Source organism: Ochotona princeps, chromosome 11 (genome assembly GCF_030435755.1).
Source record: "Ochotona princeps isolate mOchPri1 chromosome 11, mOchPri1.hap1, whole genome shotgun sequence".
Lineage (NCBI taxonomy): Eukaryota > Metazoa > Chordata > Mammalia > Lagomorpha > Ochotonidae > Ochotona > Ochotona princeps.
The window spans coordinates 36,191,687-36,218,527 of record NC_080842.1 but is presented as its reverse complement, the minus strand read 5'-3'; the positions used below and the strand labels follow the sequence as shown (position 1 = coordinate 36,218,527).

General features: G+C 43.0%; 1 protein-coding gene across 3 annotated transcripts; it reads left to right on the top strand.

The window, feature by feature from the left end:
* Nucleotides 1–331: 331 nt before the first annotated feature.
* ENTPD4 (ectonucleoside triphosphate diphosphohydrolase 4) lies at nucleotides 332–26,544 on the top strand. 3 transcript variants are annotated; one of them, XM_058670019.1, is made up of 13 exons: nucleotides 332–462; nucleotides 5,173–5,276; nucleotides 6,762–6,959; nucleotides 8,900–9,105; nucleotides 13,044–13,194; nucleotides 14,625–14,728; nucleotides 17,351–17,410; nucleotides 17,666–17,820; nucleotides 19,708–19,874; nucleotides 22,566–22,890; nucleotides 24,287–24,372; nucleotides 25,064–25,225; nucleotides 26,264–26,544. In XM_058670019.1, exons 2-13 carry the CDS (start codon nucleotides 5,269–5,271, stop codon nucleotides 26,490–26,492), a joined length of 1,851 nt encoding a protein of 616 aa, XP_058526002.1. In that variant the 5' UTR covers nucleotides 332–462; nucleotides 5,173–5,268; the 3' UTR covers nucleotides 26,493–26,544. The 3 variants fall into 3 exon arrangements, with proteins under 3 accessions (XP_058526002.1, XP_058526003.1, XP_058526004.1); XM_058670020.1 differs by having other exon boundaries at nucleotides 375–462; nucleotides 17,666–17,796; XM_058670021.1 differs by lacking the exon at nucleotides 6,762–6,959 and having other exon boundaries at nucleotides 375–462.
* The last annotated feature ends 297 nt before the right edge of the window (nucleotides 26,545–26,841 follow it).

The window sequence follows — 26,841 nt, the reverse complement described above, 5'->3', positions numbered from 1 at the left end:
AAAGGTGTAAAACGCTCAACAGTTGAGCAACGCTGCCTAGTTTGGGGCTTTGAGTGTTATTTTCCGCAACCCTCGGGGGGCTCTGAGGAAACAAACCTCGATTTCGCAAGCACTTTGCGGCTCGCTGACCACCGCGCCTCAGAGCCGATCCCTGCGTGACACCATTTCCCCGCCTGGCATTCCAGGCGGCTGGAGCCCGAGGGCAGGCCGAGCAGCCACCCCGCTGGATGCCATTGGTCGCCATCTTGGCCCCGCCCCCGGGCGTGCGCCGTCTCGTCGGCAGCGTGCGCGCTCCGGCTGCGAGCTGTGACGCGACGGCGCCCAGGGCCGGGCGCGCGGCTCCCGGAAAGGAGCGGAAGCTTCTGGCAGGGCACCCCGGGCCGCGTCGTGAGCTCGCCGCCGTGGTCCTGATGCTGTCCGCTCGCGGCCCCCGCTTCCCGGGCGCTCCCGCCTGCCGAGCAGGTGAGGCCTTCTTCCTGCGCGCGGACGACGAGGGCAGGGCGGTCGGTCGGGGCGAGGAGGCCCGCGGGGGCGACGGGCCGCGGACCTGCCCCTCTGGGCCCGGTTCCCGAAGGTTCGCTTCGCGTTCTCTCCGCGCTCGGGTGTCCTCCCTCGGGAGCTGCTGCCCACCCGGCCTCGCGGCCAGTCCTGCGAGCGTGGGTGACCCTGTATGTCGTGCTGTCGCGCCTCCGGGTTTGCTCACCCCGGCTTACAGGCCAGGAAGGAGAGAAAACTACCTCAAGGCCCCTCAAGTCCTGACACCAGTGTTGCTGTGCTCTGTGTTGACGTGACTTTCCCGTTAAATTTCCCCTTGAATTACGGAGTCATTGGGATATAAAGTGATGGTGCACAGCGATGTTTCTGAGCTTGGGTAATGAATGCATGCACTCCTTTTTAACGAGACTATTAATTCTCTCAAGTGTGTCCCACAACCCGCAGAGGTCCGGGAACGGTTATTAGCAGGAGGCAGATGCCTTAGAATCCAGAAACTGTCCGTGCTGGACCGCAAGCTGGAGGCGCACATTGCAGTTTTCACATTTGCAGTCTTGTCTTTTGCTTTGTGTCTTGAACGCCTCTAATTTTGCAGCAAGGCTTGGAGAGGCTTGAAAGAATCGTCTACTTGTTAGATTTGAAGTTAGTTGAGTGTTTGCACCAGGTCTGTCCATTCTTATCAGCAAAAGTATAAAATCAAAAATGATTTTCTAAGGCCATTTCGTTTTGTGTTTCTCTGTTTTTATTCAACAGTGCTTTACTATAGGTGTTGCGTGTTGAGTCTCTGGTCTGCATTTTCCGAGCCTTAATAGGAAATACGTGATGCTGGCCCTGGAGGGTGAAGCAATTTGCCTGAAAGTTGGCTTAAGGATTTATATTCTATGTGTATTCAGCGTGTTTGCTCAAAATAGACTGTACCTGAATGCAGATTCGGGGTGTGGGAAAACACTAGAAAGTATTCATAATAATGAGAAACAAAAACACGGACCTGTGTGGGAAAGGAAGTGTTAATGTTGATGGCCAGATAGTAAGGAGGTAGTTGGGCACCAGCTGTGTGGAGGGGAGAAGGAGACCAGGCCTCCCCAAAACAGACAGAGACGGTGTCTGCGTGACCAGAGAACCGATGAGGTGCCCTGTGACGGGCTTCAGGTGCCTCAGAGGAGGGTTGGGATTGGTTGCTGGGCTTCTAGAAACTTCTTGAGCTGTTCTGTTCTTCAAAGCAGTGTTTTATAAAAGGGGGTTCACGCACAGGGAAGGCAGAAGGTAGGAGATATATGGGGAGATTTGTCTTGAGGTTGTGCTGTGGGTCATATTCAAGGAGAAGTTGACAGGATTGGATGGGTTGTGTAGCATCTTTAAAATGTCCACTTTTTTAACCAGAAGGTGTGTACCTTTTGAAATTCACAGCAGTAGTGCTTGATGACCTTTTCACCTCCTTCTAGCAGCAAAGGGTCCTCAGGGCTTCATCTTAGCCAGTCTGATGGCTGCCTACTCTTGCATATATTCATGTTTTTTGAATGCTGATATTTATATTTTATCAGCCATTTGTATTTCATATTTTGTTATTTTGCCAAATAGTTTGGCAAATCTTTTATGGTTAAATTTTTATTCATTAAAAAAATTTTTTTTACTAGTACTTTTTCCCAAGCTGTGTTTTGGGGGAATGAATTTAAAGCAAATTGATGCTTTAAACTTGTGTGGCATATTTTCTTCTGACTTATGATTTGACACATTGATGTTATTTGTGGAAAGACATTTATTTTAAGCTTGCATGAATGTTTACCCACACTGTAACCCCACATTTTAAAGGATATTTTACTATTAAAGTCTGTAGTGCACTGGAGTTGTAATAAAAGGTATGATACAGTAATCTCACTAGATTCAAATGCTAGTATAAAAGGTGTTTGCTTTTTAAAGATTTATTGATTTTTTTTTATTAAATATTTACAGAGAAAAGGAGAGAAAGATGTTCTGTCCATTAGTTTACTCCGCTAGTGACCCCATTGGCCAGAGCGGAGCCAAATGGAAGCCAGGAGCCAAGAGCAGTATAAAAACATGTTAGAATCCATATTTAAACATGCTGATAGTTTATACACCTTTTTACTTAAATTATTTTGTTTCCATTTAAGATAGAGCTTCCGGGCCTGGTGCTATAGCTAATATTCCACTTTCAAGTGCTAGCATTCCATGCGGGCACCAGTTCATGTCCCTGCTGCTTCACTTGTGATCCAGCTCCCTGCTTGTGGCCTGGGAAAGCAGTAGAGGATGGCCTGGAGCCTTGGGTCCCTGTACCCACATGGGAGACCCAGAAGAGGCTCCTGGCTTCGGATCAGCTCAGTGAACCAACAGATGAAAGATCTTTCTCGGTCTCTTCTTCTCTCTGTAAATCTTCCTTTTCAATAAGAATAAATAAAACTTTTTCTAAAGTTTTCATCTGCTGATTGACTGCAGATACCTACCACACCTGGGCCTGAGCAGGAGCCAGGACGTGGGTCCAAGTGTCCAACCGGTGTGGTAAAAACCCGACTATTTGAGCCATTACTTACTGCTTCCTGGAATATGCGTTAGCAGGAAGCTGAATCTGGAGTGAAGCTTGGATTCAAGCCCAGGTGTTGCAGTGTGGGAGGCAGATTCCAACCAGCAGCCTAACCAGTGTGCTAATTGCTTTCCTACACACTCCTCCATTTCATTGAGTTTGTGACCCAGAGAGAGAATTGCCATTTGTAAATCTACTCAGATGCCCACAGCAACAGGATTGGGCAGGGTTAAAGCCAGAAAGAAGTAGGAAACACAACCAGCTATCTGATGTGGACGATAGGAAGCCCTTTCCTTGAGTCAACACCACTGTGTTGATGGAAAGCTGGAGTCAGCCACCAGGGCTGAGGATTAAGTCCAAGCACTGTTAGGAGAGAAGCAGGCATGTAATGTGGGATGTGAGGGTGAACACTCATTGCCAGTTTTTTCATGTTTTGTGTTTACTTTCAAATTGCAAATATTTGTTCTACTTTTTGGGTATGTGGTATAGTATGAACATGCTATTGAAATTCAAAGTAAACTAATTTCCTCCTTTTTCAAATAGATATTATTAATCCTTTTTTCATAAGTTCATTTTATTTGAAAGTCAGATTTTACAGAGAGAGAAGGAGAGAGAGAAAAGTCTTCATCCTCTAGGTCACTCCCCAGATGGCATCAGTAGTTGCAGCTGAGCTGATCCAAAGCTGGGAGCCTGGAGTTTCTTCCTGGTGTTCCTTGTGGCTGTGGGGCCCAGGCCTTGGACTATCCCCTGGTGCTTTCCCAAGCCACAAGCAGAGAGCTGGATGGGAAGTGGAACAGCTGGTAGAAGAATTGGCACCTATTTAGGATGTCAGAGCTGCAGGCAGAGGGTTTGCATGCTAGGCCATGATGCTAGCCCCTCTGGATTTTGAATTCTTAATGGCTGTTTCTATGTCTTACTTATCTTTGTAGCTTCCATGTCAAGGCATTCATGAAACAAACAATGGTGCTCATCACTTGTGCAGCAGGTGCTATTCACCAGCGCAACAAGAGCCAGTGGGTGTCCTTGTCCTGAAGGACTCACGTGTCATGAGAAAGCCAAGCACAAGTCCATACAGTAGCCGTCTGCTGCCATTAACAGTCTGGAGATAGGAGGGTTAGAGAGTCTCTCACAATCATGCTTGACTTTTATATGGAGAACGTGTGGGAATGCCAGGCCAGAGAGAGGTGCATTGAGCAGCCCCTGAGGATTGTGAGGCCCTCAGGTACATAGCTGTGTTTGGAGTGACTGCAGATGGAATGCAGTCAGAGATCAGACGATGAGACTAGAACCCAGTGCTGTCTGAAGAACTTTATGACTAGTGCAGAACTCCAGGTAGCTGTTAAACCTTTGGAATGAGACTCCTGCAAGTGAAGAATTTGATGTGTTTTTAACTTTTTATTATTTTTTATTTGAAATGCAGAGAGAAAAAGAGTGGGTGAGATTGGTTTTCTATCCTTTAGTTGACTCCCTAACTGCCTGCAGCATTCAGGGCTGGGTCAGGTCAAGACAGGAGGCATCTAGGTCTCCTGTCTGAGAGGAGACCCACGGCCTGCTGAGATGCAGACTAGAGGAGATCCATGGCCTGAGTGTTCTGTGCAGGTTGGGAGACCAAGAGAGAGGCTGGAAAACATCCCCCGGCTCCCACAGATGGGAAGGAGACTCTGCTGGAGGTCCCATCCTCTCTCTGAGTTGAGTCTTGGGCTGCAGAAGTGAGAGTGAGAAGAGGCAGAGAATCATTTAGGAGCCTATCGTGTTTGTGTATGAAAGTCAAGAGTCACTAATATTTACCAGGTACATGACTATTTCAGATTCCTATTTAGTTTCATTCTACCTCCTGCTGCCTCCTCCCTAAATATTCCTCAATATTCAGTACTATATGATATTTAAGACCTATTCAATGTCCTGATAGTTCTGCTCACTGAAACTCTTGAGGTAGAGAGTACTAAACTAGTGCCAGCCAGTTAGCCCTTGATTTAGCCTTAATCTCTGACATCACGAAATTAGAGTTACATTGCTTGAAATACACCCTTTCAGTGGTTTCCCTGCAGGGATCATGACCAGATAAGGTGTGGTTGGATTTAAGCACACACTTGATAAAGATGTGTGTTTGCAGTCTTTGTGATTTTTCTCATTTCCCGGAACAGGTGGGCTTTAACTCGGTGACGACTCCAGTGTGGTTTCTGTAGTTGTGTGTGGGAGAGCTGACTCTTCCAACGCTGTCTGCTTGCTGGCCTTTCGATATGGGGAGGTGAGTGATGGGCCCCGTCACTGGCCCTGTGGGATCTGAGATTTGGGTACTGCAGAAACAGGTCTTGAGAGGAGAAATACCTAAACCTCGTGTGGAAAGTGGGTGAAGTTGTGCGGTACTTTTGTTTACCACCGTGCTCCTTCCAGGCCCTGCTGGGGACCCTGTTCGGGAAAGCCAGCGGTAGCACCCGGGGGCCTCTACAGGGATAGTGTAGATAATAGCCGGCGTATGCACCCTGGAATCCATGAGGGCCTTGGATTGAGCACAGGTAACTGCAGCTTCTGAAGTGTGGAGAGGAAGAGGATGAACACCACGAACAGCCCACAAAATCCTTGGAGACTGGGAATTACAAGTGGAAAATTCCACTGGATTAGCAGAATATTCATTTTCCTGTTCAAGTGAGTGTTTTAGTCCGTGAAGTATATGCTTAAAAAAGCTAATTCTTCCTAAAGGCGGTAGGGCTTCATTTTGTTTTTTATTGTCAGTTTTTTTTATTTATACAAAGAGAATAGATTTTGTGCATTCCAGAGGCATAATTCCAAGAAGACAGTCACACTTCCCTCACTGCCCTGCAAAGTTTTGTTTTTAAAACACTTTAAATGACTTTCATTCCTGACAGAAACCAAGAAGAAAAGATTCTATTTATTTTTAAATATGTCTCAGGAATATTTCTAAAAGCAAAGGATATATCAATTCATTTGTTGAGTTTGTTGTAGAGAGGTTGACAAAAATACTGGTTTCTTCCATTAATCAGTCATCTGGGAGAAATTCACCTTGGAATTCAGTGTTAAAGAAATGTTATTCCTCTTGAGCAAGTTAAACATTTTTGATCTAACAGATCGTATTTTGGCTCATTAATATCTGCATGCCTACCTGACAGCATTTGTGCTTTTTTTTTTAAATTTAGATTCATTTATTTTTTACAAAGTCAAATATGCAGAGAGCAGGAGAGACAGAGAGGAAGGTCTTCCGTCCGATGATTCACTCCCCAAGTGACCGCAATGGCCGGTGCTGTGCAAATCCAAAGCCACGAGCCAGGAACTTTCCTCCAGGTCTCTCACATGGGTGCAGGGTCCCAAGGCTCTGGGCCATCCTCGACTGCTTTCCAAGGCCACAAGCAGGGAGCTGGATGGGAAATGGAGCTTCCGGGATTAGAACTGGCGTCCATATGGGATCCCGGTGCGTTGAAGACGAGGACTTTAGCCGCTAGGCCACCATGCCGGGCCCAACAGCATTTGTTTTTACATAAGAAACTTCCTGCTGGTTTTGTCGTTGAGTCTGATTCCATTATCTATGTGTGCATTTTGTTGAACTTACGAACTATCTAATTCTTCTTGGAACAAAGAGTAAAATTAAAACCTTCATACTACTTTGAAGAAAAGGGGAAAACAGAGAAGGATCCTAAAGCCTGAGGGTCTGAGTGTAGAAAGGAGTTTTTGAAATAAATTGCTTTAGATTCTGTTTTTTTTTTTTTTTTAATTTCAGGATTGGCATTTCCTGTCTGTTTCCGGCTTCTTGGCATTTTAGCATCTCTCCAGTGGGATGTCCTCGAATTCTGAATACCAATTTGCGCCAGATTATTGTCCTCAGCCTTCTGGCAGCTGCTGTTTCTCTTTTATACTTCTCTGTTGTCATAATCCGAAATAAGTATGGGTGGCTAACCAGAGACAAGAAATTTCAAAGGTAAGAGGCAAATCCATGTATTTCCAAGGTGGGATGCTCTGTCTTCTGTCTTGGCTTGGGCTGTTCTGATAGGATACCTAGACTTTGTGGCCTGCAAACAGCAAAATGGTTTTCACAGTTGTGCAGGCTCTGGCGTTTATGATCAAAGTGCCAGGAGGCGTTGTCTGTCATGGTGTTCCTTGGTTTATAGGTGGAACCTTGTCACTGTGTCCTCATACGATGGGAAGGGGTATGGGTGCCCACTAGTGTCTCTGTCTCTGCCCTTGTGGTCTCATTGCCTCTCAGAAGCAGCACATTGCTGAGGAGATTTTCAGCTTAGGTGTTTTGAGAGGACACAGACATTCAAATGATGGTACCTTCATTTATGGCTTTAAGACATTTGGGACTACAAATGGTTGGAATTTAAAGATCAGGTGTCTAGAGGGAGCCCGATGTGGTGGCCTAGCGGCTAAAATCCTCGCCTTCAATGCACTGGGATCCCATTTGGGTGCCAGTTCTAAACCCAGCAGCACCATTTCCCATCCAGCTCCCTGCTTGTGGCCTTGGAAAGCAGTCGAGGATGGCCCAGAGCCTTGGGACCCTGCACCCACGTGAGAGACCTGGAGGAAGGTTCCTGGCTCGTGGCTTTGGATCTGCACAGCACCGACCATTGCGGTCACTTGGGGAGTGAATCATTGGACGGAGGATCTTCCTCTCTGTCTCTCCTGCTCTCTGTATGTCTGACTTTGCAATAAAAAAATAAATGAATTTTTAAAAATAATAATATTTAAAAAGTGGCTATAGGAACAGGATTCTGTGCTGAATATAGCGTGGCTGGCAGAATTAAATCCTGTATCCTGCCTGATTTCACTGAGAAACTCTATGATAGGTGTGAGATCTTTTTGTTTAACAGTCAGATGCAGTTTTTCCATCTGTATCAGAATATATCAGGTAAAGAAAGTTTTTTTTTTTTTTTAACTGAAGACAATGCAAGCAAGCAAGCAAACAAAAAGAATATTAACCAAAAAATATTAAATCTTTAGATTGGCTACGGATGCTGAGCTCTCTGCCTTTGTCCATGCCTGCAATGTCAGGATCTACTTAAATAGCAGAGTGATGGGCTTATTGCTATCTATGGAGAACTATACTGTTGTAATAATATAGGGGAATTCAGAGTGGATGGGATTTGGGGAGGGAATAAGGGAAATCCCAGAGCTGATGGAACTGTAACATAAAATAATTTTTTAAAAATGAAAAAAAAAAAAGAAAACCAACTTTTTTTTAAAAAAGATTTATTTATTTCACTACAAAGTCAGATATACAGAGAGGAGGAGAGACAGAGAGGAAGATCTTCTGTCCAATGATTCACTCCCCAAGTGAGCTGCAATGGGCCGGTGCACGCCAATCCGAAGCCGGGAACCAGGAACCTCTTCCCGGTCTCCCACGCGGGTGCAGGGTCCCAAAGCTTTGGGCCGTCCTCAACTGCTTTCCCAGGCCACAAGCAGGGAGCTGGATGGGAAGTGGAGCTTCCGGGATTAGAACCGGCGCCCATATGAGATCCCGGTGCGTTCAAGGTGAGGACTTTAGCCGTTAGGCCACGCCGCCGGGCCCAGACATCCAGCCTGTAAACTGGCTAATTCCTGATCACCAAATCCATCTTGTAAAAGATTCTGGTATAACTTTGTGTGTGTGTATATTTTAAGCTAGTTTTTGAGTTAACAGTGATAGTCTGGAAATAGTGTTTCATTTGTTGTAAGTTGTTTAAATTTCTGTAAAGAATAAGGGAATCTGGTTTTTATTACTACCACCATTTTTGTTTTCTTCTGATTCTTCAGTCATTTAGCAGTTGTAAAAATGTTGCAGTGGTGCTGCTACACCGATTAGAAATCACTGACCAGGTTTGTGTTTATTGTGTTAGGTTTAGGATGATACCTCTAACAGCATGTGCTTTTCTAAACAAGGTACTTGGCACGAGTTACTGATGTTGAAGCTACAGACACTAATAACCCCAATGTGAACTATGGTATTGTGGTGGACTGTGGAAGCAGTGGGTCTCGGATATTTGTCTATTGCTGGCCAAGGCATAATGGCAATCCTCATGATCTTTTGGATATCAGACAAATGAGGGACAAAAACCGAAAGCCTGTGGTCATGAAAATAAAACCTGGTAAGTAATTGAGAATCATCTGACTACTGTGGGTACTGTGCTTTTATTCTGTGTGCTTTTACATCTCCCCTCTCTATTTATAACGTGATTAATGAGTCTCCTTATTTCACATTTTTTCCCCCATTGGTCTCTATCCATAATGATGAGCTAGTTTCAGGCATCTCATGTAAGTCTATAGTCTGTTGGTATAAATGTGTCATTTTAGAAGTTACTATCCAAAATATATATGATTTATTTGTGAATAATTTTATTTTTAAAGCTGCATTTACTTTTTATTTGAAAAGCAGACAGAGAGAGAGGAACAGATTATCCTTCCATGTACTGGTTCAGTCTTAAATGACTGAAACAGCCACGGCTGGGCCAGGCCAAAGCCAGGACCCTGAAACGCCATCCAGGTCGAGAGAAAATGGGTGACATGTACTCAAGCTGTTACTGTTCATTAGGAGAAAGCCAGACTAGAAGCTGACCAGTCAGGACTTGAACCAGGCATCCCAAGGAGCTGTTCATTATATGCCCCAAAATAACATTTTTAATCATGTTTATGTACTTAGTATTTAGTGACCATAGAACTGAAAGGAATTGATGGAATTATGTTCAAGTCTTAAAAGATACTACAATGTCTAAGCCACTGTATGGTATTTTAAACTTCAGGTTGGCCGTCTTGTTAGATGTTGAACTCTGCCCATTTCAAGGGGCAGTGCCCTTGGTCAGGAAAGTTAGGACTGGGCACTGTCAGGAACAGGACCTTGAAATAAACCGTTATGTTTTGAAAGCTGGCAATCACTTATTTTAAACAATCAACTATAGATCTTGGTAGAGACATAGCAGTTTCATCTTGCATTGTATTAAATAGTAAACTTTTAAATGCAAAACATCCAAGGAATTTGTGGATTTTTTAAAAAAAAAGATTTATGTATTTTAATTGAAAAGGCAAATTTACAGAGAGAAGGAGAGACAAAAAGAAAGCTCTTCCATCCGCATTTCACTCCTGAAGTGGCCACAACAGCCGGAGCTGAACCAATTGGAAGTCAGGTGCCAGGAGCTTCTTCCAGGTCTCCCACATGGGTGCAGGGTCCCAAGGCTTTGGGCCATCCTTGACTGCTTCAGGTTATATATAGAGAGAATCTAACTGAATCTGCAGGTGTTGTTTTAATATCACAGTGAATCTCCATTAACCGAAATTTATTCACTTTCTGAAGATTTATTTTTATTTGAAGTGCAGATTTACAGAAGAAGGAGACACACAGAGTCTTCCTTCTGCTGGTTTTACCCCCAGTGACCACAGTGGCTAGAGCTGAGCTGATCTGAAGCTAGGAGCCAGGAGGCCCCTGGGTGTCTCCTACATGGGTACTGGGAAGCAAGGAGTTGAGACACCTCACTGTTTTCTCAGTACATAAGTAAGCAGCTGAATTGAAAGTAGAGCAGCTGAGATGAACCAGCACCAGTCCCCTAAAATTTATCTTTTTAAGTCTTAATGAACTGTTTTTACTTTTTTGTTTTCTATTACCTATACCTAAATTTTCTGTATATGTAATGTACAAAAATTTTCAGGATGATTTTGAAAATAAAATCATTTTAGAAGGCTAAAAAATAAAACTCTATAAAGCAAGTTGCATTTCATTAGGCTTCACTGTTGATTGCATTGAATTCGTAGAATTAAATGGAAGTCTCCATAGTAGGGAGAAAGGGAGAGTTACAAAATATCATCCCAGGGTTTTTCTAGAACCTCATTAAAATCAGACAGGAGTCTCTATACAGATTATTTGAAATGGATACCAATAAATATATGTATTTTAAGATTTATTTATTGGGCCTGGCGTAGTGGCCTAGCGGCTAAAGTCCTTGCCTTGCACCGGAACCCCATATGGGTGCCAGTTCTATTCCCTGCAGCCCTGCTTCCTATGCAGCTCCCTGCTTGGGGCCTGGGAAAGCAGTCAAAGTTGGCCCAAGGTCTTGGAATCCTGAACCCATGTGGGAGACCTGGAAGAGGCTGTGGGCTTCTGGCTTCAGATGGGCTCAGCTCTGGCTGTTAAGATCGCTTGGGGAATGAATCAGTGGACATAAGATCTTCCTCTCTTGTCTCTCCTCCTCTCTGTACATGTAACTGTCCAATAAAAATAAAATAAATCTTAAAAAAATTTATTTTATTTTTATTTGAAAGGCAGATGAAATTTACAGAGAAGAGAGAGAAAGATTTGCCATCTGCTGGTTCACTCCCAAAATGGCTGCAGTGGCTGGAGCTGAGCCAATCCAAAGCCGGAAGCCAGGAGATTCCTCTAGGTCTCCCATACAGGTACAGGATCTCAAAGCTTTGGGCCACTCTCGACTGCTTTTACCAGGCCACAAATAGGAAACTGGATGGGAAATGGAGCAGCCGGGACATGAACCAGTGCCAATATGGGATCCCAGTACTTGCAAGATGAGGGTTTAGCCGTTGAGCCGTCTCACCGGGCCCTATCAAAATACCTTCTTATAGTACTTTATCTTGTATATTGGGTACAGCAAGACTCTAGAATATTCTCATAGATTGTGACTGCTTCGGAGATTGTGGTCCACTGGGGTAACATGCTGTCTGTAGAATCCAAAGACCTATATTTTCTCCAGTTTTCTGCTGATTCTTGGACAAATCACTTAATCTTTCTGGATCTAGAGTTTGCTAATATATAAAATTAGAAATTTTACACGTCTGAAGTTACCTTCATTTTTATTATAAGCTAGCTGGCAGCTGGAAACAAAGCATCTACTATTTGCTAAGTGTGGCTAAGTCAGTCAGAAATGGGGAGCTTGTGACCAGCGAGATGAATAAGCCCTGGGTGGTCTGGCCTCGACAGGACAACTCCAGGCAGGACTCAGAATTCAGTATATAGCAGGGTGATTTCTAAGTTGACAATTTTGTATGGCCCACAAATTATGTTATAAATATGCAAATGGCTCTTGGCAGGAACCAAACAAGCAAAACTTTCCCCAGACCTGTGTTTAGGGAATTCTTTGATCAAGGAAGGAGCTGAGTTGATGTGAGGGGTCTGGCCAGGTGAGAAGGAGCTGGGGAAGACAAGGGGCTGGGTAAAGAAGGCTGTTCTGCTGCAGGTGGAAAGACTGGCTGGGGATGGTGCTATTGAAGTGTTACTAGAGCGTAGTTGAAGCTGAATGGGAGGAGCCTGTGGATAAGATGAGAGAGGTGAATGTGCAGGTAGGGCAAGCCTTAGAGTTGAGCTGTAACTGCAGGGCGTGGCGGAGCCACCAGGGGATTTGAAGGCAAAGAGAAACAGCTTTTGGGTTAGGCATGGCGGAAAATGATCAAACTGGAGGGCCCAGAGGTGTGCAGCAGGCCTGTAGAGGGTAAAGATGAAGAGAGAAGTAATGTGAGAGGAATCAAGCAGAGATGGTCTGTGAAACCCAGAATGCACTGTGGGGTGAGGAAGAGGGATTTTATCCAGGACGCTGGTTGAGGCCATAAAGCACTAACAGGCGGTAAGAGCAGGTTTGAAGGGAAAATAAGGAATGGTGGCAGATTTCACTGTGTTGAGTTCTCGAGTGGCTGTAAGGGTAAGCAGTGGCAGTGCACAGTGGACAGTTACCACCTCCTGGTCTGGAGCCTGGGGATGAGATGTTGGTGAGCTTCATGGCATGATGGTGATGATGATGGTGGTGGCTGTCGTGGGAGTGAATGAGCTGCCTGGGGAGCACATTGCTGAGAGCTGTGATGAGTTTTTGGGCGTGGCACCTGGTGGATGCTCACCCAGTCTGTGCTCTTTGATGGCTGAGGAGAAGAGGGCACAGGACTGAACACTTGGTACCACCAGCACTTGAAGGAGAGAGAGATTGGAAACTAGGAGAGCATTGAAAGATAGCTTAGCTCTCTTATCCTCAGCACATTGAGGAAACCTAATATATCAGCTGAAAACCCTTGTATTAACCGAAGTGCCCTGTTTCTCTAGGCATTTCAGAGTTTGCTACTTCTCCGGAAAAAGTCAGTGACTACATTTCTCCACTCTTGAGCTTCGCTGCAGAGCATGTGCCGCGGGCCAAGCACAAAGAGACACCGCTCTACATTCTCTGCACAGCAGGGATGAGAGTCCTTCCCGAAAGGTGACCCTCCACACATGGGCCGGGGGTGGGATGTGCCCCAACCACAACATCAGCATTCTTTGTTCTGGCCTGGAGTGGTACTACAACTATTCTCTTAGCTCAGATATATGGAATCTTTTTGCTGCCAGCACTGTTTGGATATTTGTAATATTATTCTCAGGTCATACCAAATTATCAGCCTAAAAATTAGCCTGGGGCCTGGTGCAGTGGCCTAGCAGCTCAAGTCCTTGCCTTGAACGTGCCTGGATCTCATATGGGCGCTGGTTCTAACCCCGGCAGCCCTGCTTTCCATCCAGCTCCCTGCCTGTGGCCTGGGAAAGCAGTCAAGGACGGCCCAAAGCCTTGGCAGACCCAGAAGAAGCTCCCGGCTCTTGGCTTCGGATTGGCTCAGCTCTAGCTGTTGAGGTCGCTTGGGGAGTGAACTGAATTAGTGGATGTAAGATCTTCCTCTCTGTATATCTGACTTTGCAATAAAGCTAAATCTTTAAAAAAAAATTGGCCTGTAGGACTGGTGCTGTGGGTTCAGCTGCCATTTGTGATGTGTCTGCTGTAGGCACCGATTCATATTCCAGCTGCTCCATTTCTAATCTGTCTCACTGCTAATGGCCTACGAAAAGCAGTGGAAGATGGTCCAAGTATTTGGACCCTTGCAAACCATATGGGAGACCCAGATGAAGCTTCTGGCCCACTGCTGATTTTTGCAGCCACTTGGGGAGGGGAGTAAAACAATAGGTCAAATTCTGTCTCTCTTTGTCTCTTCCTACCTTTCTAACTCTGACTTTCCAAATAAATAAATAGTTTCTGAAGGTTTATTTTTTTTATTGGAAAGACAGATATATAGAGAGAAAGACAGACATAGGAAGATCTTCGTCCGCTGGTTCACTTGTCCAGTGGTCGCAATGGCCAAAGCTGAGCCAGTAAGCAGCCAGGAGCTTCTTCTGGGTCTCCTGCGTGGTTGCAGGGTCCCAAGGCTTTGAGCTATCCTTTAATGCTATCCCAGGCCACAAGCAGAGACATGGATGGGAACTAGAGCAGTCAGAGTATGAACTGGCACCTATATGGGATCCTGGTGCATGCAATGTGAGGATTTAGCCACTAGGCCATTGTGTTGGGACCACTACCAGGTATTAGATGACTATAAGCGGCAAAGTTGTCACTAAGAAAAAGAAAAAACACTTATTTTGTTAAGTTAAGGAATGTTTGCAGTTATGGTTTTACATGTGGGAATCATTTTTAGTTCATACAGCTTGTTCATTTAAAAATTTTTTTTTCTTTAAATAAGCATTTTCACTGAATTGCTTTGGTTTTAAAATGAACTGTTTCACATAGGACATACCAGGGCCATGGGCTTTTTGCCTTTTGTTTTTTCCTTTCCTAGACCCATCAAGGATGTACTACTGTAACGTATACATGTTGGGGTTGCCTTGCAGCCAGCAGAAAGCCATCTTGGAGGACCTCCTAACCGACATCCCTGTGCGCTTCGACTTTCTGTTCTCTGACTCTCACGCAGAAGTCATTTCAGGGAAGCAAGAAGGTGGGTATGTCTTGCTCCAGCTTCAAGTTGAGAAGCCTTGCATGTAAATCCTCATTTTCTCCGGTGTGTACTTTCATAAATCGTTGCTAATATCATCAAATTGAACAGATTGTAGCCTTGAGATACTGTACTTTTTAAATGACTAAATTAGTTTAATCTCTTCTGTAACTGATCTTTACTCCCCAAACATTAACCCACTAAAAAATAACTTGGCTTGTCTTCACTACAATTATGCAACATGTCTTGAACTTATTTTGATAGAAAAGATTTTTGTTACTTGTCCAAGTTGTAAGATTTTCTGGCATTATTACAGTTACTGGGCTCGTTGTATCTGATTTGCTCAGAAGGAAAAATTCTTCACCTAGATTCACTGCAAACTTTTTTTTCCTCAAGGAAGTTTCTCTAAGAATGAAATGACAACTCAGTGAAATTATTTGGGAATAATAATGAAATGAAAATTAAAAAGCATTTCAAAATCATCTATTGTTTTTCTTTTCTTTTTTTTTTTTTTTAAAGATTTATTCATTTTTATTACAGCCAGATATACACAGAGGAGGAGAGACAGAGAGGAAGATCTTCCGTCCGATGATTCACTCCCCAAGTGAGCCGCAACGGGCCGATGCGCGCCGATCCGAAGCCGGGAACCTGGAACCTCTTCCGGGTCTCCCACGCGGGTGCAGGGTCCCAATGCATTGGGCCGTCCTCGACTGCTTTCCCAGGCCACAAGCAGGGAGCTGGATGGGAAGTGGAGCTGCCGGGATTAGAACCGGCGCCCATATGGGATCCCGGGGCTTTCAAGGCGAGGACTTTAGCCGCTAGGCCACGCCGCCGGGCCCCATCTATTGTTTTTCAAAAATAAAAAGGAACTTCACAGAATTAAAAGAAAAAATATAAACTTTATGTCTTATCGTAAGAAACAGTAGGTTCAAGACAGTTAGCAATGATATCATTCAATTAATCTTACCACTTAAGAACTGAGGGCTCTAGAAATTTAGCTATGTCAGTATTAACTAAAGAATGTATCACTTTTGCATATATTTAAAAAAAAAGTTTATTTATTTGAACCGGGAGAGTGACAAAAGAAAGGGAAAAATAGTGGCAGAGGGAAAGAGAATTTTCCATCTACGGGTTCACTGCCCAAATGGCTGCAACAGCCAGAGCTGACCCCATTCAAAGCCAGGAGCAAGGAGCTTCTTCTGGATCTCCCAAGTGGGTAGAGGGAGTGTTTGGGCCATCTTCTGCCTTTTTTCTAAGCCATTAGTAGGGAATTGGTTCAGAAGTGGAGTGGCTGGGACTTGAATTGGTGCTCATATGGGAGGCCAGCATTGTAGGTGTTGGCTTTACCTACTGTGCCCAGTGCTGGTACCCAGATTAAAAAAAAAACCTTTTTTTTTGTTTGTTGTTAAAGAAACAGCAAGGCCTGGCACAGTTGCTCAGTGGCTGAATCCTTATCTTGGCATGTGCCAGGATCCCATATGAGTGCTAGTTCACGTCTTGATTGCCCACTTCCCCTCCAGCTCCCTGCTTGTGGCCTGGGAAAATATTCGAGGATGGCTTGAAGCCTTGGAATCCTGCACCAGTGTGGGAGACCCAAAAGAAGCTCCTGGCTTTGGATTGGCTCAGCTCTGGCCGTTGCGGCCATTTGGGGAGTGAAGCATCGGACTGAAGATCTTTCCATTCCTCCTTTCTGTAAATCTGCCTTTCCAATTAAAAACAAACAAAAAAACAAAGCAATCAGAAGTACTCAAATGAGGACTGGGAGGTGGATGCCTGATGATACCTCCTGGAAGCTCACCAGATTCCCTTTGTTTGGTGAGAGGAACCAGAGGGATCCTTTTTCTGTAGTGGCTTAAATGAAAATTTTAGCAACAATTGATAAAGATTAGGTGTAGGAAATGTTCTAGAAGTGAAATTAGGCTTGGTTGCTCAGTGAATGTGAGAGATTTGAGGGATAAAGAAAAGTATAGAATTGTAAAGTAAGTAGAATGAGAAAAAAAGCAAACAAACTTTTTTAAAGAACGAGAACTCCTCCTATTCCCTGGTTCAATTCCCAAATACCCATGATGGCTAGGGCTGCAGCGAGGCCCAAGTTGGGAGCTGGAAGCTCAGCTTAGGTCTCCTTTGTGGATAGGAAGAGCCAACCGTGTGAGACATGATTGCTGCCTCTCAAGGTTCCAGTAACAGGAGGTGGAGTTAGGGGTTGGAGGCAGGAAGCAAACCCAGGCACTCTGATGTAAGTTGAGGGCTTTTTAACCATTAGGTTGAATGCCCACCCTATGACTTAAATTTTTAAAACTTGTAGCTGATAGGCTTAATTTGATCAGAAATAGAATTTTATAAAGAATGAGAATACGGTGTTTGGAAACAACCCATAAATTTCAAAAAAAGACTAGTACCTGGGAAATTATTTTCAGCCTGTATAAATGATGCAAAACTATAGGCGTTGAAGTTGAGAGTTCTTGGAAAAACCATTAAAAAAGGTAAAAATATCAGTAAAAATGTTTTTCATATGATCACAAATTATCAAGGAATAAAGTAAATGAGATGTTGGCACAGATTGCTTTAGTAAAAGTTAGGCACTGTTTTAAAAGTTTACTTTTCTTACCTTGTAAAATCCTATAGGTGTGTATGCTTGGATTGGCATCAATTTTGTCCTTGGACGGTTTGAGCATATTGAAGATGGTAAGTGTCGTGTTTCCAGCTGGTGTTTCTACCTGGGAATTACGGGTTTTTGTTTGTTAAATCCAAAGGCTGAGAAGGGAGCTAGGCTTTGTAACACTGTTAAGTGTGTAGGAGTGAGAGAGTCGCTGTTTAACACAGTTAAACTTGATTTTAGTTGGTAAGAATTAGCCTAAATGTGTTTGAAATATACCACAAAAGCAAAATGACGTCTCTCTGATTTGTCCCATTTTAGTGAACATGTCTTATTCTTTCCAGATGACGAGGCAGTTGTGGAAGTTAACATTCCTGGTAGTGAAAGCAGTGAAGCCATTATTCGGAAAAGAACAGCCGGTATTCTTGACATGGGAGGCGTGTCAACTCAGATAGCATATGAAGTTCCCAAAACTGTAAGCTTTGCCTCCTCACAGCAGGTTATTATCTGTACAAATTTCCTTCTGTTTGCTTTGGTTTTCATTTAACGTTTCTCCATCCATTTCTGTTTTGTTTTCTGAGTCTGAACACATCTTTACTGTGTTTACTGAGGTGCCACCTTCTCAACGCAGGACAAAGCAGACAGGAACAAGGTTGACCTCAGCCAAGCCGGTTGTGTGTGTGCATTGAAATCAGCTGGTTGGTTTTCTGAACTTAGAGTTTTCTTTGATATAAGTGTCACTCATCTGCTTGAGTTTTCATGTGTGCTTTTTTTCTTCTGTCACTTTTTCCTCAACAGATTTTAATATAATAGCATTAGGCTTTTAAACTATAATTGGGAAAGATGCTTTCTTTACTTTTAATGGCTCAGGCAGCTTTTGACCTGTTCTGAAAGGAATTGGTGTTTTTATCCACCACACCCTGTTTCTGAACTCGGGAGTTTTCCATCTTTCCTCTGTTCACCTCAGTGTTCGCAGGCGCTGCTGGTCTGCCTGACTGCCGGCTGGACAGCCCTGCATAGGGAACTCCAGGACAGTCTCCAGATGAACAGCTGCTTGCCTTTATTTCTGTGTTTCTGTCAGTCTGTAAATTAACACCCAAGCCTGGTTTGCTACAGTTGTCCTCAGAAGGTAACGATGTAGTATATTGTAGATAAAGTGACACTGTGGAGCTGGCCAAGCCTAGGGTGCATCCTCATCCTCTTCCTCACTACTCCTGTGATCTTATACAAATCATATAATATTTTTGAGCTAGTTTCTTCATATGTTAATAGATGAGAGCACTTATGATAGGACCCCTCATTAAATTTAAGGCTATGTTTAAATTTAAATTTAAGTTTAAATTAAGTTTGACTGTGTTCAGTGTACTGCCAAGCAACTAGTATGTGCTTAGGCAATGCTGTTAATATCTTAAGCTCCTTGAAAAAAAAAAACTTTGTAAATTAAAGTACAGGTTGACAGTCCCTTCTTGAGAATGCTTGTGTGCAGTGTTTTAGATTTTTGAGTTTTTCACATTTTAGAAAGCTTGCATGAAATGTACCAGATCAGCATCCCTAATCAGGATATCTGAAATATGGAGAATCTGAAGCTTCTTTAGCATGATGCTGGATACTCAAAAACTCAGATTTGCAAACACTTAAGATTTCAGATTTTTAGATCTGAGATGTTCAACCTGTCTTAAAATTTGTGTTTCTTTTCTGCCATTCCAGATATGGTACTGGGATTTTATGTTCTGTGAAAAATCATTTTTTCCAGTATTAAATTAAATTTATAATAAATAAAGTGAAAGCTACCTATAAAGGAAATTTGGGGAAAACAGTTAAAAATTAAAATTTTTGCATGGATTTGCCATTCAGAAAGAGCATTTTAGCATTTTGAGTAAATTTTTTCATTATTAAAAATGTGACTACTTTAACCTTACTGTTTCTATGATTTTGTGTCCTTTGTATTTACAGGGTATCCAAAAATTGTCAATTAATGTAAATAACTTAACCATGCCTTGATTTTGTATGTTTAGGTTACATCAATATTTTCTGTCATGGAATGACAAAGGAAATTGTTGCGGATAGAAAGTTTCTTATATTTAGGTTTTGTTCTGCAGCATGAGATTCCATAAATAGATTTTGTATGACAAAGAGTATGAACTGTACTGTTAACTTCTTTTTTCAAAAAGTAATAACATTATCACAAACAAGCAACACATATAAAACATCCAAAAGCAAAAGAATTATCACGTTGAATTATAAAGGATTCTTGGAAGAATTCTTGGGAAATATATAAGCAGAAATTTTTACTCCTGTTTAATAGATTCTTTTTAGACTCTTCTTTTTAAAAGGAGGTTAAAGTTGCTGAAGATGTTGAAGTGTATTATTATTCTTATGTTTTCAGGAGGAAGTAGCTAAAAACTTGTTAGCCGAATTTAACTTGGGATGTGATGTTCACCAAACTGAGCACGTGTACCGGGTCTATGTGGCCACATTTCTTGGATTTGGTGGCAATGCTGCTCGGCAGAGATACGAAGACAGAATATTTGCCAACACAATTCAAAAGAACAGGTAAAGCACCTTCCAGTGCCCAGCATTCACTTGCAGAGCTAACTGTACATTAAAAACAGATCCAGGTGAGGCAGGCATTTGGCACAGCAGGTAAGATACAGCTTGGGATGCCCACAATCTACCAGATTTTCATGGGTCCAAGTCCCAGCTCTACCCGATTCCATTGTCCTCTTTTGTATACCCGAGCAGCAGCAGCAATCACTCAGGTATTTAGATTGCCACTGCCACTCATGTGGAAGATTTGTGTTGAGTTGCTCATGCTTGACTTTGAATGGCCTAGCCTCAGCTGTTGGGGCGTTTAGGGAGTGAGTCTGTGGATGGGAGTTCTCGTGTTGTCTCAGCCTCTCAAATAAGTAAATAAAAATTAGCCAGATAGGATTGGGTAGAGCAGGGAGAACACTGCACTGTTAGTTTTTTTATATGCTTTGTCCCCAACTGATCAGGAAGAAGTGAGGGAGGCATCAGGGCACTGCTGCCTCTATCCTACCAGATCTTAGCAGAAGCTTTATATACACATGGTTTCTCAGCCATGTTTTCACATGTTGGGTTAGAAATTTCAGCGTCAGGCTGTGAAATGATTTTAAGCCCTGAGTATGACTGTTCCTGACAGTGGAAGGCTTGGGAAACTAGGCACCTAGGACAGGGTGATTGGTGTCTGCTGCTGTCCTGGAAGAGAAGGTGGAAGGGTTTTGAGTCCTGAAGACTGCAGTGTCCACAGGTCCCAGGCTGTGCAGCTGTTCAGTAGATGAGAACCCTTTACAGGTAGTCACTGTGAGGAAGAGGTGGTCTGGAAGTCTGAGTTCATGACTTTTAGTCACTTTTAGCAGTGAAACTAAAAAAATGACTTCATGCACAATTCTAACTTGGAAAATATATAAAATGCTTCATTCTGTGTTTTTATTTTGTAAGTTTATCACAATGAAATTAGCCCATAAGAATAGACAAGGTATTTGGATGAATTAAAAGCTAGGAGGCTATGTAAGAAATTACTTGCTGTTTTGTTTTCATCCTAAGCAATAGTACATTTCTTTGATCATTTTAGTCTTTGTAAACATGTGAAGCTTAGATTTCAGAAAGAGTAACTCACAGCTATTTGGTGCCATTTTTACCAGAAACTTGTATGTGTAAATAGGAAAATCAATAAAAATCTTTTCCTATGTCTGCTCCAAAAGGTAATCGAATAGTACTAAATATCACATTGCTAGTCCCATGAATTTTTTAAAAAATTGAATACTTTTTGGTATAATTTTTTGGAAGATTATTTTTATTGGAAAGGCAAATATACACTCACTTGTGTAATGGTATATATTTGCCTAGTGTTAGGGTTTTATAATAAATAAAGTTTTCCTGTATTGTGAGTTAAGCCTTAGCATGAATACTTATGTCTTTACCATTCATAGTGCTTGCTTTGAATATTAAGTAAACAGTTTCAGTGATAAAACTCCAATTTATCATGCAAGTTCACCTTGAGTGGTCCTGCTATAAGGGTTGTATACTTAACAGTTGAGTAGAAAGTAAAAACTTGACTTAGTGACAAATATTGAACTCCACTAATACAACTCCAAACAATTCCAACCACAAATCGGACCAGGTAATATCACTTTGTAGTCTAGTGCCATTGACATCTTCATTTTTCATACCCTTTTTTTTTTTTTTTAAAGATTTATTTTATTTTCATTACAAAGTCAGATATACTGAGAGGAGGAGAGACAGAGAGGAAGTGGAGCTGCCAGGATTAGAACCAACGGCCATATGGGATCAAGGCGAGGACCTTAGCCACTAGGCCACGCTGCCGAGCCCCATACCCTTTTTTGATATCTCATTTGCTTGAATTTGTGAACACACATCAAGATGACATATGCCAGTTGCCTGAAATCTCACTAGGAAATAGTAAGGCCTAGTACATTTAAGTTAACAAAGTTAATGCTGCTTTTCCCCAGGACTTCTTAGAACCTGTAGAAAAATGGAAACTTCAGTGCCTGCAGTACCTGGGACCAAAAGATGATCTAAACATAATAAGTGAAAAAAAGCCTTAAACATTATGTTTTCATTTCTGTATTTATCTTCCCAAGTTTTGCTATGAACTAAGGTCTCTTGTTAGGCCACATTCATCATTATTCCAGCTTGCACTGCACTCTGAGCAGGATGTCAGTTTAGCTGTCTTTAAAGAATAACAATTTCATAAATACACTTGCAAAATAATTGTATACTAAATTCTTCTAGATTTTTCATTATTTTTTGTCCACACTTAGTTCAGCACTGGGTTTCTAGGGTCTTGTTATCATGTTTTTCAAGATGCTTATCTGGTTTTCCTAGTTCAGTTACTTCTTTCACAGTTACATTTTATCCACCTATATAGGATTACAGTCACAAGCACTAGTGGCAGAAAGGGGGTTGAGAACAAGACAGCTGCTGGACTATGTTATAGCAAATTGGAAGCCTCAGGTAGTGGAACAGATGGACTCTGTTGATGTATCTGCTGCACACAAATGTGTATGAGCCTTTCAGGGGGTGAATTGAGTGCACATTTTCCTAACTGAAGTACCCAACAGCCCTTTTGTGTTCCCAGGATATAGCCCTATAGGACTCCTGTTCCACTGAGCATAGCTTAGCGACCACTGGCTTGCAGCCACTTCACCAAAACACTGTGTTCTGTAGGACTCATGATAAAAGTTTTTCTTTGTGCCATAGGCTCCTGGGTAAACAGACTGGTTTGACTCCTGACACTCCATACCTGGACCCCTGCTTGCCCCTAGACATTAAAGATGAAATCCAGCAAAATGGGCAGACCATGTACCTCCGGGGGACTGGAGACTTTGACCTGTGTCGAGAGACTATCCAGCCTTTCATGAATAAAACAAACGAGACACAAACTTCCCTCAATGGGGTCTACCAGCCCCCGATTCACTTCCAGAACAGTGAATTCTATGGCTTTTCTGAATTCTACTATTGCACCGAGGATGTGTTACGCATGGGGGGAGACTACAATGCTGCTAAATTTACTAAAGCTGCCAAGGTAACCTTCAAAGAAACCATCTGCTGCCCCTGCATGCTCTTGAGCGACTGGTGTGGACCATGACAGGTTGTGTCCTCCCCCTGAAAATGGAGGGAGCGATGGAGCAAGGAATGTTGCAATGCAACATGCTCAAGTCCTATTCCCTTTAGGCAAGTGAAGTAGTCACAGTATAGGTCAGAAAAATAAATCCATGGTAAGCTCCTCAGCCCACCGCTAACTGCTCTGGTAGCTGGTGACCTCTGAAGAGCAGTCTGTTACGTTACAGTGCTAGTCCTGCCAGCCTTCCCACTCCCTGAGTTGTCAGGACACTGCTGTTCTCTGTCTCTGCCTGTATGACAGCCTGTCCTTGGCTTCTTTCCAGGAACTGTGTCTCTTAGACTGTGGTGGTCCTAGACTTCTACCCTTGACCAATGGCATCCAGGGTCACCTCTGCTTTCTCCCCTCCCGTTGGTGTCCTGCTGTAGGCCTCTCACCTGCATCATGCAGAAGGCTGACAGTTGATTGTTCTGTTCTGGTCTTCTCCCTGTCATCTTCCACACTGCTTCTGTAGTGTGTGAAATGCACATGGAATCTCCTCACTCCTACTGAAAGTTGCCACGACTGGTTTATTTACAGGATCGATTGCATGCATCAGGTTCTCCCCACCTCAGTAGCCCCTCTCCCTGCTTAGCACTTTGTGCTGTAGTCAAAGCAAACATCAACTTGTTTCCCGCATGCTGTGCTGCTTTAGTGTCTTCATTCACAGTGTTTCCACTTGCTCTCTGTCCCCTCCTCTCTTACCTTGGGCTGAATGCTATTCTTGTTCCTTTCCTGCACACCCAGGCATCTATCAACACTTCTGTGGGCCTCAATGTTTACGCTTTAAATAAAGGTTGGGATGGGAGCCATGTTGGAAGAGCTAAGCATCATATTCAGAAGAAGCATTTATACAAGTGATTGCTAATAGTCTTACGAATAGTTTGAGGAAAAGGAGCCGCCTTTCCTTCTTCTCTTTAAGGCAAAACCTTTTGTAAACATTGTCATCCCAGTACCTCACATTAAACCTACCCCTTACCTAAGTACCATTTGAACTAGCTGTAATAGTGCTCCCCTTTCCTAGAGGTTTGAGACAGGCAGTCATGAAGGGAGAACTGGTTTGAAGGATTTGATCTTGGTTAGCAGCGTCTTCAGCAGAGTTTTAAAACAAAGAATAAAGCTTGTATATCATCTATAGTCAGTAGGCAGTAAGTGTGTGTGTGTGTGTGATACTCATTGTATACACGTATAAATTAAGCCTGTGTGTTTAACTGGAAGAATGTACTTAATAGGAATGTGAGCCTGGTAAGCAATTTTTAAAACAAAAGAATGTTTTAATAAGCCTTCACTAATGACTTATGTTGGGTGAAACTTGTTTCAGGATTATTGTGCGACAAAGTGGTCCATCTTGCGGGAACGCTTTGACCGAGGACTGTACGCGTCTCATGCTGACCTCCACAGGCTTAAGTAAGTAGAGGATAGTTATGCTGCAGTGATTTTAAGAAACCACTACTTTAGTCTGGACCCCCGTCTTGCCACACCCTGAGCCTGAACCCCTTTTATGCTCCCAGTTGCTCAGCCTGCCCAGATATCAGAAGTCAGGCCAGATACTGTCGATTTCCAGTCTTCCTGTGTTTGCTCATCCAGACTCCAGCCTTCTCTCTGACTCTTTGAAACACTTATCACACCCCTGTAACTTATATATTGTAAGTTTTACAATTATTTATTGCTTTTTAAAAATCTCTTCATTCGAAGCCAGTTAAGTGCACTCTTCTGTATTTCTGTTCTACTGCACAGTGCAATGTAATAGATATTTACACATCCATTTATAATAGATATTTAGAATCAGGGTGTCAGAGCTGAAAGCCTGCCTGTCTTCTCCTTTAACAGTACACTGGGGTCCAGCAGGGTTCTAAGCTTGAAGGATTCACCCAAGTAGTTGATGAAATGACTGAGGTAGAGAAATTGGTCATGGTAACGCAAGTTCTCAACACACTGTGGCAGGTGAGCTGTTTGGTGCTGTGGGACAAGGGATGTGGACTGCGTCAGTTATAAAAGGCATAAGGCTGTTTGGCAAGTAGGCAGCCTGGGGCAGCCACTCCCCACAGTCTGGGGGACCATACGATGACAAGACAGTCTGTGTGTTTGGGGTTTGTAGGTACCAGTGTTTCAAATCAGCCTGGATGTTTGAGGTGTTCCATAGTGGCTTCTCATTTCCTATCAACTATAAAAGCCTGAAGACTGCGTTGCAGGTTTATGACAAGGAGGTACAATGGACCCTGGGGGCCATCCTGTACAGGACCCGGTTTTTGCCATTAAGGTAAGCCATTAATTTAGTGATGAAAATCTTAAGAGCTATGATCTGCAGTTCAAAACCTTACGGTGACTGTGAATTGTGAATGTTTGGTGTATTGCTGTTAATGTTGACCATGGACAAGATCATGGAGACTGTGAAGTTAACTTGGGCCTACCCCGGCCCCACAAAGGCTTCTTCAGCTCCTGCCTTTGTATCCCATTATTGTCAATTGTCTGTTCCCTAACTTCTGTCAAAGGGTGCATTCAGAGGTTCTTAATATTTATAGGCTTGAACTGCTTCTCAAAGTATCGCTTTAAAATATGTAAGTGCAGTGTATTACACAGGTGATCTTCATAGGGACAATACACTTACCAAAATATTATGAAAAATTTATGGTATAGTAATATATGTGCTTTATGTAAGAACTAGCAGGGTTTGGTAGCAGTGCTAGTAATGTCTGTAATTACAATATAGGACTGAATGTCAGGGACACTTGGAGGCATCTGTGACACCATGAAGCTGTACAAAAGATGTGTAGTTTTCTCTAGTAGCAAAACTACAGGCTCTGCTAATACTATGTTCGATGTTTATTTCCTGATCACAAGGAATGCGAGATTGCAGTTGGAGAATAAAATAAAGATGGACAGTTTGCTTGAGTAATACATCAAAGAATAGTTCTTTTTCTCCCCATATTGAGCATTTCCCAGTAATACTTGTCACTCTGTTAACAACTAGTCTGGCATTGCTTGTAACAAATAGGTTTTGATTGCACGTTGATTTCTGTATATTACTGAAACCCTCAGGTTTCTTCTTAATTGCTGACATTGATTATCTGAATTGTGATGATTGTAACTGCTACTGACTCATGAATACATTTTCACATGCTCATCTCCTGAATACTTACAAGTACCCATCATTGGGTCATTTCAGAGGGAAGTTAGCAAAGTCTCAGCTGCCAGGATCCCAGCCCCTCCTCCCCTCATCACCTGTGCACTCTTTCCAGCCACCCCTTCTCTGCCCTCATCTTGTGTGTTTTCTGTTGTTTTGTCTCCCCTTGGGCAGAGACATCCAGCAGGAGGCCTTCCGGGCCAGTCATGCCCACTGGCGAGGTGTCTCCTTTGTCTACAACCACTACCTGTTCTCTGGCTGCTTCCTGGTGGTCCTGCTCTCCATCCTGCTCTACCTGCTGCGGCTGCGGCGTATCCATCGGCGCCCACCGCACAGTGGCTCTGCGGCTGCGCTCTGGATGGAGGAAGGCCTTCCACCCCAGAAGCTCGCTGGCACCTTATGAATTGGAGTTGGTTCCAGGAAGACTTTATAAAGGAAAAGCCATTTTTGCCTCAGGGTTTCTCCTCTGTATTCATATACGATTTTATTTTTCCTTTCCTTTTCTGTTCCTTAGAAATGAAATTCATTGTTAGTAAAGTCCCGCTGTGATTGTGGAAGTATCGCACTCAGCCATTTTGAATGCAGCTTTAAAGTGAGGAGAAAGGGAAAGGGAAATTCACTCGAATTTTGCTGCTTAGTATTGTTACCTGCCAAAAACAAAGATTTTGGGATTTTACTTAAAGCTTGTTAAATTTTAAACCAATGCACTTTGACAGTGAAGAGAATTGGAAAAGATGCTACCAGTGGAGGCT